The 12,348-nt window shown below is 43.8% G+C and overlaps 1 protein-coding gene across 2 annotated transcripts in view; it reads right to left on the bottom strand.

The window, feature by feature from the left end:
* Positions 1-12,348, bottom strand: part of LOC134915769 (carcinoembryonic antigen-related cell adhesion molecule 3-like) — a 93,031-nt gene that overhangs the window by 55,354 nt on the left and 25,329 nt on the right. For both annotated transcript variants that reach the window (XR_010177398.1, XM_063920152.1), the window contains exon 4: positions 8,511-8,648. Coding sequence is in view for 1 of the 2 variants with exons in the window: in XM_063920152.1 (XP_063776222.1) it covers positions 8,511-8,648 (138 nt within the window). In the remaining variant the exon portion in view is untranslated. The remainder of the gene's footprint in view (positions 1-8,510; positions 8,649-12,348) is intronic.

Genomic DNA, 12,348 nt, shown 5'->3' with positions numbered 1-12,348 from the left:
AGAGTCCTGCCCGCAAACTACACTACATAGCTTCTGCAGCTGGCCAACACCATCGAGACATAGGCTGTGGTGATCCAACATACCAGTGGTCACGCACCCATATTTCTCCCTGCAGGGCAGGATTTTTGCAATCATCTATTTTTGTATCGTGCTACCACCACGCTTATATGGATAAATACGTAGCCAAACCCCAAAGAGGGGGACGCGGTTCAGCACCGGCAAAAACCAAAGACACCAGGGCATCTACCTCGGTCTCTATTAACTCACTGCCCTCGTCCCCTACTGCCAACGTATTGGATGGCGTACCAGATTCCGCTAGATACACTATGGATGCAGTGGCCAGGGCACAGGAAATCTCTGATATACTCTCGCCACTGCTGGACAAGAAACTTGCAGGGCTGAAAGATGCCATTGACTCCACCATGACACAGGTAAAAGAACATAGCTCACGACTGGATGAAGTCGAGCAACGGGTCTCAAATCTGGAAGATGACCTAACCGCTACCCGCTCCGTTGTCGATTCTCAAACGTCTACCATCTTCGCGATACAGGAAAAACTAGAAGATTTGGAAAATTGCAATCGTCGAAACAATCTTCGCATGATTGGCTTACCGGAATCAGTCAGACCTAAAGAATTGCTAGCCTTGGTCTCCTCCTGGTTGCCTCTTGAGTTAGGCTGCCTGGCAGAGGGGGAGTCCTTAGCGATTGAGCGGGCGCACCGAATTGGTCCTGATCTTCAGACAGATCGCCGGAGACATAGACCGATAATATTCAAGTTCCTTAACTACCCGGATAAAGTCAAAGTGATGGATGCATACCGCAAAGCCCGAGAACTTTCCTTTCACGGAGAAAAGCTGCTTTTGTTTCAGGACTTCTCCTATAACGTAGCCATGAAGAGGAGGGAATTCTCCCCCATCTGCAAGATCCTGTTCGACGAAGGCATTCGATTCACACTACTCTATCCGGCGAAGCTACGCGTTCAACATAATGGCAAGACGTATCTATTTGACACATCCTCAGAAGCAAAGAACTTTGCAGAATCCTTGCGACGCCACTCCTCCCCTGCCTCCAAAGACAGAGGCTGATATCGATCTTCATCATAGAATTAATACATATATCACCTCCCTTATGGAAGTCATGTTTGGTAATGTATGGCGGATCGCTGATACTCCCTATGTTCTGCTAATTACAGTACTATTTGTTCACGGTATTGGAAAATGCGGGGCCCTTCTGCCCCTTCTCTCCTTTTCCTCTGTGTTTACTTTTTGCCCCCCCCCCCCCCCTCTCCAACCACCCCTCTCCCCTTCCCTTTCCCCCCTCATCCCCCCCTTTCCCCCCTCATCGAATCGGAACTTTATTATTAGGATATAATGGGTCGTCTAGACCACTGTTATGGGTTCAAAAAAAATTGAAAAATGGACTTACTGTATCAAATTGGTTACAGACACTTCTAATGTTGATGTTATGGCACAGTGTTACCACCCCTATTGATGATTGGGTTTCCCCATTAGCTGGGACATGGGGAGCTCTACGATATATTTTATCACTATCCCACATGTTTGACAGGACAGGTATAGGCTAGAACCAATACCCTTATGGCTGCCTCTTTAGTAACTAAGACGAAGTTAAAGTTCCTTACTTGGAACGTGGAGGGTCTTAATACTCCAATAAAAAGAAAAAAGATATTACAACACATTAAACGTTTACGACCCGATGTAGCAATGCTACAAGAAACTCATTGGAAAACGGGAGACCCCAATGTGCTTATGGATAATTGGATCCAGAGTTTCCATGCAGCTTCCTTCACCTCTAAGAAACGAGGAGTAGCAATCATATTTCACAAGTCCCTTAGATATAACATATTAGACACACTAGAAGATGAAGAGGGTCGGTTCTTATTTATCAAGGTGCGGATAGAAGGGAAAAACTACACTCTGGTGAATATATATGCACCGAATCTGGATCATAATGCCTTCTTTTCAAACATTTATGTCCGACTCCAAGAATGGGCTGAGGGCAGCTTGGTCATCGGGGGCGATTTTAATTCTACATTACAACCATCCCTGGATAGGTCAGGTAATCCTAGTAGGCAAAACTACACGGTACCAGCTTCTCTACAATTCTTAATATCATCCCTGCACCTAATAGACCCATGGCGACAACAACACCCGGTTAGCCGGGAATACACATTTTACTCCCATCCACATGCCACATCCACTAGGATAGACTACTGGCTGCTCCCAGCAGGTCTGCTTTCCAGGATATGTGATTCAAAGATAGAAAATATAGCTATTTCTGATCACGCACCAACATGGTTCACACTCAAACTAGAATCTCCTAAACAGACCTCCTTCAATTGGAGATTTCCCTCACACTTGTACACTTCCCCTGACTTTAAATCATATTTGGAGGCTAATTTCCTTAACTATGCCAATGACAATGCACAACACACAGATGACATTAACCTTTTCTGGTCTGCATCCAAGCCGGTGGTACGGGGCTACATTATTGCATATGTGGCCGCTAAGCGCAGGCGTCTCAATCAACGGTACCATGATCTCGGCCTGGCACTGACGAATTCCTATGCAGCGTTGTTGGCCTCTCCGACGGAGGACAATCGCAGAATCTACATTGAGACAAAACATTCCTACGACAACCTCTGTACGGAGAGAGCCCAATACGCTTTGGACTTCCAAAAACATAAATATTTCAGATGGGGAAACAAAGCCGGCAAACTATTAGCAAATGTAGTTCGCGGCCAGCGCCCTACCTTACACATTCTAACCCTCAAATCTGAAGCCCAGATGTCCTCTAATCAGACAGATATCGCTGATTCCTTCCTGTCCTATTACAAGGAACTAATACGGCCCCACCAGACGACCCCGTCAGCGGCATGACTTTCTTGAGGTCGGCAGGGTCTCCCACATTGTCAGATGAGGCCCGGGACTCACTTATGACTCCTATTACAGAACAGGAATTAGTAACGGTAATTAGACAATTGACGAATGGTAAATCCCCGGGACCAGACGGACTGAGTGCAGAGTATTATAAACTGCTACTACCTCATATCACGCCACACCTCCTGACCTTATTTAATTCCATTTTGGCTGGAAATGTGCCCCCCCCCCCCCCACTTTCAATCATGCCCGTATGATAGTATTACCAAAATCTGGGAAAGACCCCACCCTAGTGCAATCATATCGCCCGATATCCCTCTTAAACCAGGACTTTAAAATCCTAACAAAACTCATGGCACATAGGCTGCAAACAATATTACCCTCGCTTTTACATTCATCACAGACAGGTTTTGTGAAGGGGAGAACGTCAGTACACAACATAAGACAAGTAGTCGCTGCCTTGACCATAGCAGCCCAGAAACCAGGGGGGACATCATTGCTAGTAAGCTGTGACGCTGATAAAGCGTTTGATCGCGTATCATGGTCTCACCTGCTGAGAGTACTACACTGGCAACGGTTTGGCGCCGACTTTGTCAAATTCTTTCGAACCATATATGATTCACCCTCCGCATTCCTTACAGTGAATGGATTGAATACGGATACATTTACATTACATAGAGGCACGAGACAGGGGTGCCCCCTGTCCCCACTTCTCTTCGATTTAGCATTAGATCCGCTCCTTAGACATTGTCACCTGAGATCAGACTGGCATGGAATGGGAATAGGTGGCAAGGACCTTAAGGTCACAGCCTACGCAGATGACTTATTACTGTACTTTTCAAACCCCCAAGAAGCGTTTCCCGGCCTGCTGTCAATGTTGACAACCTTTGAATCGATCTCGGGGTTTAAAATTAATAGCTCCAAGACAGAAGCTTTGGCGCTACATCCAAATGCTAAGCATGGCTGGAACTTCGAGTTCCCATTCCGCTGGGCACACCAAACAATCACATACCTGGGACTCCAGATACCTGTTCACCCATCTTACTTGTACAGATGTAACATTCCACGATTAATTACACGAACTTTGACAGATTTCCAAGCATGGAAACATCTACCCCTTTCATACTTAGGACGATGCCAGTTGATCAAAATGATCTCCTTCCCGAGATTGTTGTACCCCATTCAAATGCTACCTTTATTGATATCGGACTCAGATTTAAAGACTATAAATAAGGCTTTTAGTGAATTCATATGGGCACACAAAAAACCTAGGATCTCACTATTTAAACTGAATCAAACACAGAAATTGGGGGGTGTTAATCTGCCTTGTATTAGGAGCTATATGCTGGCTGCGAACTACCGCTATGCTATCGATTGGATTCATGAGACCGAAACGTTTGCTAACACGGGCTTGGAACAGGCCTTCTCCCCTGAGCTTTCTTTGGTCAGCTTACTACATATGCGTCCGTCGGCTTTCCCCCACTCGGTCCAAAACAACATACTACTGACCTCGACTTGTGCGGCTTGGAGGCAGACTCGCTCTAGACTGGGTATCTCCAGCTATATCACACCCTTTCTTCCTTTGGTCCATAACCCAGACCTTAGAGGAACGGCTGCACATACCACCTTGACCGCCCTGTCGAACCAAGGTACTAGATTGCTTTACCAGCTGGTATGTAAAGATACCCATCAGACTCGCACATATTCCAATCTTTGCGAAAGCCTACCACATTTTAAAATTCCACTGTTCATATACTTCCAAATTCGTAGTTACATCAACAAATCCATAGCCGCAATGTCCACAAAAGACAAGACCAACACCTTAGACATCACTCTACAATCAACACCTAGGATACATCCTTCCACAGCATTGCTTTATACATATATTAAAAAATCTATTGATTGGGAGACCATTCAGACGGGATTAGTAAAATGGACATCAGACTTCCCATCTATTAACATCCCCACTATGCTTATTGCATTTAACAAGATCAATAAAACCCTCATTTCAGCATCTTATGCTGAGATGAATTATCAAATTCTACATCGATCATACATCACACCGAAACTAAGGCTACAAATGGGGGCGGCATCTGACTCTAAATGTTTTAAATGTGACATGGTAGAAGCTGACATATATCACTGTTTATGGAGCTGCCTAGAGGTGCGTAAATTCTGGGACATAATACAAACCTTTATCAAAGACAGACTACACCTCAATTTAGAAATTTCCCCGGAGTGGGTCATTTGGGACATACACCCGATACCTCCTGCTTCCAAGATGTTGAATGGCCAACGCCTATTATTAACCAAAATAGCAGCAGCGGGTAAGAAGACAATACTATCGCAATGGATAGCTACAGGCTCCCTATCTTTAGCCCTATTCTTACCACGACTATCATATCTATTCCACATGGAATGGTTGGAAATGATACTCGACAAAGAAAACAAGATAAAGAGATTCTTTGAGATATGGCTCCCATACGTTCAGATGCTAGATGGCCCTGTTAAGACCCCCCTGCGACAAGCAGTGATACAAACTACATGGTATAATCTTGAAGTGCTAGATAAGGGACATCCACCCTTTTAAAAGGAGTCTCACAGTTGATTCGTAACCATGTTTGCATGATATATTCTCTCGTTTTATTCTCCTTTCTGTACCACAGTGTTTATATCGACTGATTGATGTTCGGGGTGTCACTGTGTCCTTGTACCATATACTAATGTATGTAATTGTTATACAGTTGTCCAATAAAGTATTTGGGGAAAAAAAAAAATCTTATTATACACACACACACACACACACACACACACACACACACACACACACACACACATCACATACATATACACACACACCAATCACATATATACATATACACACACAGCCACATAGATACTGTACAAATTCACACACACACATATAAATATGCACACACACATATATACATTTACACACACACAGCTATTGTCCCGACCCATCAGTCGTTAGTCCCCTCTTCTCACCAATTTCTTCCCACATTGCAGCAGCTCCTGGAGTTAGATGGTTCCACAGAAGGTAGCCGGACAGCCACGGTGTCAGCGGGAGCCTGTGTATCTGCGGGAGGGAGCCGGGCAGCCACGGTGTCAGTGGGTGGGATCCGGCCAGCTGTGGTGTCGGGGCAGGAGCCGGAGTGTCTGCGGGAGGGAGCCGGTGTCATGGGGCGAGAGCCAGGCAGCATGGGAGTCAGCAGGAGGGAGCCCGTCAGCACGCAGTCTCGGGAGCTGGGGTGTCGGTCATACAGTGTAAGTTGCTGGTGCACAGTGATGGAAGTGCACCAGAGGCAATGGAGAAGGTGCCCCCTTCACTGCTGGAGCCCGGCGGCAACCCGACTCCATTGCCTCCGGTACTTCTGCCATTGTGCTGAATCGGCTGCCCAGTGCCCAATCACAGTGACAGGGGCGTGCTTTCATATAGGCTGAAAGCACACCCCTGCTGCTCTGAGGCACTTGTACAGGTGCCGCTTCCAATGATATTTTTAATGGGCTTTTACAGCCCTCTGCTTGGTCCCGCCCCCTAACTGCACCCTGCTTCTGGACGTTTACAATGGTGAGTAAGAGGCACCGCTCTCGGTGCCGCAGACATTCATTAACACAGCTATTTACACTGTACAATGATTCCCATAATATAAAAAAGATTACTTATGACGTGTCAAAAGTATCTTCTTTGTATTCTTTTAATGATTAATGACAGGGGAGTCACTGCCTCCCCTGCCTCCCCTGATTGCACGTCCCTGGTGGTGGTGTCTTGTGCTGCATCAGTCCAGTCACAGTGATGGTGTCCTGTGCTGCCATAAGTCCAGTGGTGGTGTCCTGTGCTGCCATAAGTCCAGTGGTGATGCTGTATAAGTCCAGTCCAGTGGTGCTGGATTGTACTGCATCAGTCCAGTAGGTCTGTGTTGTGCTGCATCAGTCCAGTGGTGGTGTCCTGTGCTGTCATAAGTCCAGTGGTACTGCTGTATAAGTCCAGGGGTACTGCCGTATAAGTCCAGTCCAGTGGTGCAGCCGAATAAGTCCAGGGGTACTGCCGTATAAGTCCAGTGGTACTGCCATATAAGTCCAGGGGTACTGCCATATAAGTCCACCAATATTGTGCGTGCATTACATCTGGGCAAATTCCAGCACATCCCATGTTTTGCACATACAATTAATTTGGTGGTGCAGAATTTTTTTAAAAATGACAGGGGCGTGCAGGAGATGCTGTCAGTGGCCCGAAAAATTGCAGTCCACTTTCAACATTCAGCCACTGCGTGACACTCCTAGATTGGCCAGGTGTTTGTGCCGCACACTTGTGTCGTTTAGCTTAGTCATCCAGCTACCTTATTGCACCTCTTTTTCTTCTTTGCATGATGAGCTGTTTGGGGCCTAGTTTTTAAACGTGCAATCCTGTCTGCCGCTGCAGTGCCACTCCTAGATGGGCCAGGTGTTTGTGCCACACACTTGTGTCACTTAGCAAAGTTCTCCAGCTACCTCACTGCACCTCTTTTTCTTCTTTGCGTGATGAGCTATTTGTGGCCTAGTTTTTAAAAGTGCCATCCTGTCTGCCACTGCTGTGCCACTCCTAGATGGGCCATGTGTTTGTGCCGCACACTTGTGTCGCTTAGCAAAGTCATCCAGCTACCTCGGTGCAACCTTTTGGCCTAAAAACAATATTGTGAGGTGTGAGGTGTTCAAAATAGACTGGAAATGAGTGGAAATGAATGTTATTGAGGTTAATAATACCGTAGGATCAAAATTACCCCCCAAATTCTGTGATTATAGCTATTTTTGTGTTATTGTTTTTTCAAAATTCATCCAGAGCCAAAACCAAAACTTGAAAGGGTAGTTTTGGCAAAACCAATCCAGATCCAAAACCAAAACACAAATCACGAAAAGTGCCCACCGCACATCTCTAGTAATAAGGAAATTAACTCATTTACTAATATATGGGTCTATTCACTAAACATTGGATGGAGAAAGGGGTCTATTCACGAAGCAGTGAAAAGAGGTGAGAAGTGAGCCTGTGGAGAAAAGCCCATGGCAACCGTCAGCTGCTCCGTACAATTGTATAGTATGCAAATTATAAATGTTACTTCAATGCTGATTGGTTGGGCAACTTCTCCACTGGCTTACTTCTCCACACATTTCACTGCTTCATGAATAGATTCCAGTGTGGACGGAGATAAAGTACCAGCCAATCAACTCCTAACTGCCATGTTACAGGCTGTGTTTCAAAAATGACAGGAGCTCGCTGGCTCGTGTACTTTATCTCTGTCCAAGACTTAGTAAATAGATCCCATTGTTCTTTACAGGTGGACTACAGGTCTCAGCAAGCCGAAGCAGAGATGATGACTCTTGTCAAAACACAAGTGCCAGTATGCCAACACACTGGCACCTATATCAGAAACATGCATACGCTCCTATACATGCGGCCATGTTTTTGGCGAATATGAGTGAGTCAAACTCAACATCAGGGCCTTGGTATATATGATTCATCATAACACAAATGCACACTGTTGATTTTAGTCAAATACATATAGGCAGGCATATACAGTATATATAGAATGCACATGACTGATTTCATAAAGTACTCACTTAGAGATGGTTTCTCACAAACTGTAGCCTTTGGTGATCTGTGAAATCTTCTATACAAAAGTACTGCCACAACCACAGCTACTATAACTGCAGCTAGTAATCCAATTGCAATGCCTATAACCGCATTATAGTTGTTGTCTGCAAATTTAAGAAAAAAAATATACAAACATTTAAGTAGATATTTGGTTGCATAGAAATATATGTCACTGTGATTATTCTACATTTCATAAAGAAAGCATAAATTATATAAAATGATTTTAAAAAAAAGTCTTGTAAAAAAATGCATGCATTTAGGAATATTTGTTTTATTATGGTTTTTGATGAATCTGCATAGTTGAAAGTTGCTAAATCTGCTTTACCTATTGCCATTTTTTTCCCCTTCAGTTTGAAGGTGTTTAACTAGACACCTCGGGCCAAATGTAATAGGAGTGAGAGTTTCAGAAAGTGAGAGATTTGGTAAGGTTTTTCAGTTTTTTTTTAAAGTGGCAATCATTTACACTGCAAGACCAGGTTGATCTTGCTGTGAAAATGATTGCCACTTTAAAAAAAACTGCAAAACCTTACCAAAACTCCCACTTTTTGAAACTCTCACTCTATTACATTTGGCCCATCAAGTTCACTGCACTCCAGTTTCCATGTCTTATTTGTGTATACTGTATATAAAAATACATAACAGTTATGGTTAATGGATTATATTGACCCTGGAATGCCCTACAAATAAACAACAGCAAAAAAAAAAAAAAAGAGAGAGTCGACTACAGTGCTGAGAAAAAGCATGTTGAAGACAAATAAGTCTGGAAGAATATTCTTGCACAAATGATACTGAAAAATTAGTTTTGATGAGCGCCATTGGGGGAAAGGCCTACAGCGTTTATGGAGTTTGCCGACCCCTAAAAACCCAACAAGCAAACTGCTACTGATTGCTGAACGGTTCAGATTGCATTCGTGCCTGTATTACAAAGCTGAAAAGATTGTTGGCACACTGCCAGTAAGCGATGGTGGTAGAAGAATTTCCCTTTTTCTGGAAAACAAAAGTGCCGTTACTGGCATTGAATGAAAGTGTACAGGAGAGGCTATAACAGGATCTCACATTCAGACATGCAGTAGATGTGGCGGTGTCTATAGAAACAGCAGACAAAGCAGTGTCTAATGCTAAAAGTGGCTGTGGAAAAATGAGCTGGGCAAGCAACCGCAATGCAGTCTGAGGTTGGCTAGCTCTATGGCAAAGGCACAAACACTCCATAGGAAGGAACATGCAAACATAAACCTGTAAAAAACCAAAAATAATAAAGAAAAACATTTACTGTAGAGGAAAGCAAGAGTGACACATACAGGGATATTTATTCATTATTGGGTCCTAGAGCCAATAATTATAATTTCTTACTGTAGCTATTCACGGCAATAAGAAATGTTCACCTGGATGTATTAAAAACACCTTTCGGAGTTAAGAGTAAAGTGATTGTTAATGTGGTCACTACACTTCACCTCTGGGAGCCAAGCGCACTACTAAGCATGGACGGTCTGCTAACCATGTATGTGTGAGAAGAAAGCGCCGGGGAGGGATTCCTCTTCTGGTAACTCTTCCGAGCTGTAAAGCTACAGCAGCTGGAGATGGCTTTAGCTACCAGGGATGTAGTTGGCATCCCAACTGTTAGGATGCCAGCAGTCAGAAGACAGTCAGTATCCCAAACGTAAGTATGCCGTAAAGGGTTAGGGTTAAGTTGCAGGGGAGGGTTAGGTTTAGGCACTAGGGGAAGGGTTAGGGTTAGGCTGTGGGACGGGAGGGTTAGGCAGTGGGTAGGGAGGGTTAGGGGGCGGCTGAGTGGTAGGGTTAGGTTACTTACTAGAACGTGTGGGGATTCTGGTAGTCAAGATGCCGCTGTCAGTATTCTGACCGCCGGCATCCTCACTGTCGGGATCCCATACCCAACCCAGCTACCGGGTCCAAACTCTGCAATTCATTAATTTCAGTGTAAATGGGTATAACAACTAAGCAATATGGTTAAATGTTACAAGGTAATAAACAAACTGTGAAGATGAAATCAGTCATGTGATCCACAGTATCTTTCAGTACGAGAGTCAGTCTGAACAAAATCTCCACTTGTATACCTTGCAGAGAGACAGACCAGTGATCTGAGGACAAGAATGGCTGTAGATGGGGATACATACGTTATGTTGACAGTTAAAATGTTGACATGTACTGTATGTTGACCACATAATGTTGACAGAGAACATATTGATGTGTTCATCACATTGACTTGCAACAAGTAGACACTGCCATAATCAACATTTCTAAAATGTTGAAATCTAACCCTAACGGTAACCTTAACCCTAAGTCTAACACTAAGGGGGAATTCAATTGTTTGAAAAGTCGGTTGGGTGTCTGTTTTTTTCTGTCTACTAGATAGGAAAAAAACAGACACCCAACTGACTTTTCAAACAATTGAATACCGCCTTAACGCTGATATCAACATTTTCACAATGTCAGCATGTCATATATAAACATTTTGTCCATAGTGTATGTCGGCGAAGGGGCGTTTTGTGTGGAAAGCCAGGGACCCCAGACTTACCAAATTATTAAGAAGAGTTATTACTAATACTAGTCATGTATTCGATACGGTATGTATACCAGATTTGGGATATGACTGAGTATAAAGAAGGAGAAGCAGGTTGTTTCCAATCAGCGGCAAACTGGCAAGTGGTAGCAAAGCAATGTAACATATCAATTTATTTTGATGTGTTGTTGCCGTACGGAGTCTCAGAGGTACTATGAAAAACTTAGGTTTACATGGGATGAGGATCTGGAGGACAACCTATTTACATCTTTAGGTTGTAAGTTTATTGCTGAGGGGGCATCCTCTATAATATCTGTTTGGTGACGGTACTCATTCTACCAAGAGTTATTTGGTGAAATGTTGGTTATTTACATACACTTGTAAATGTTTTGTAGAGGGGCATCCCCATTATCTTACATGTCCACCTAGTTCATTGTGTATGCCCCACAGGGTGTATTTGAAACACCAAGTATCCTCAAAAACTGTATTACACAAAGTTCTTTTAGTTTTTCTGTTTCTTTCATTTGTTTATTTCTTCCATCAACTATAACAAAGAAGGAGGATTTTATCAGAAAGAAAAGAAACAATGGGAGTGTTGGTAAGGTTTACTTTAAGCGTCTGTGTTTGCCATGGAAACTGTTTTTATTTTATTGTTACTGCTATGTATGCTGCAATTGTGTAATATATTTCTAATTGTCTAATATAGTATTGGAACCTTTCAATAAAAAAAAAAAATGATTAAAAAACCATATGATATTTATAAAACATTTGTCAGCCTCCCTTCCTCCATCCCCCTGTTCTATTTCTCTCTTCATCTCCGACCCTCTATATTACGCTCTCCTCCCTCTCTCTGCACCTCTCAGTCACTCCCTATCTCTCTCCTTCCTCTCTCTTTTTCATGCTTGCCTAAGCTCCCGGAAAGTCTGGGAGAATTGCAAAACTTGGGTGGCTCTCCCAACCCCAGTAAGAGTAGGCAAGTCTACCAGAGTCAGGACTTTGCTGACCATCCCTGCACAGTTCCCAGTCTGGGTGTCTTTATGAAGCAATTAGTGCTGAATCTTGTCATCATGAGCCCAATGCTGCCTTACAGTGCTGGAAATTGCGGCATTGTATAGCTGGGGGTAAGGCCATGATGCACTGTCAGACTGGGACATGAAGGGCCCACTGGGGGAATGCAGTTATAGGGGCCCATACTTAGTGGTGTGGCAAGCCTACACAAAAGTTTAGTGCAGTGTAATGCAACATATCTACCATGTATAATACAAGTGCACAGTCTGGAACCT

The sequence above is a fragment of the Pseudophryne corroboree genome, chromosome 1 (genome assembly GCF_028390025.1).
Source record: "Pseudophryne corroboree isolate aPseCor3 chromosome 1, aPseCor3.hap2, whole genome shotgun sequence".
Classification (NCBI taxonomy): Eukaryota; Metazoa; Chordata; class Amphibia; order Anura; family Myobatrachidae; genus Pseudophryne; species Pseudophryne corroboree.
The sequence above is the reverse complement of the archived record's forward strand: the minus strand, read 5'-3'. Positions and strand labels throughout refer to the sequence as shown.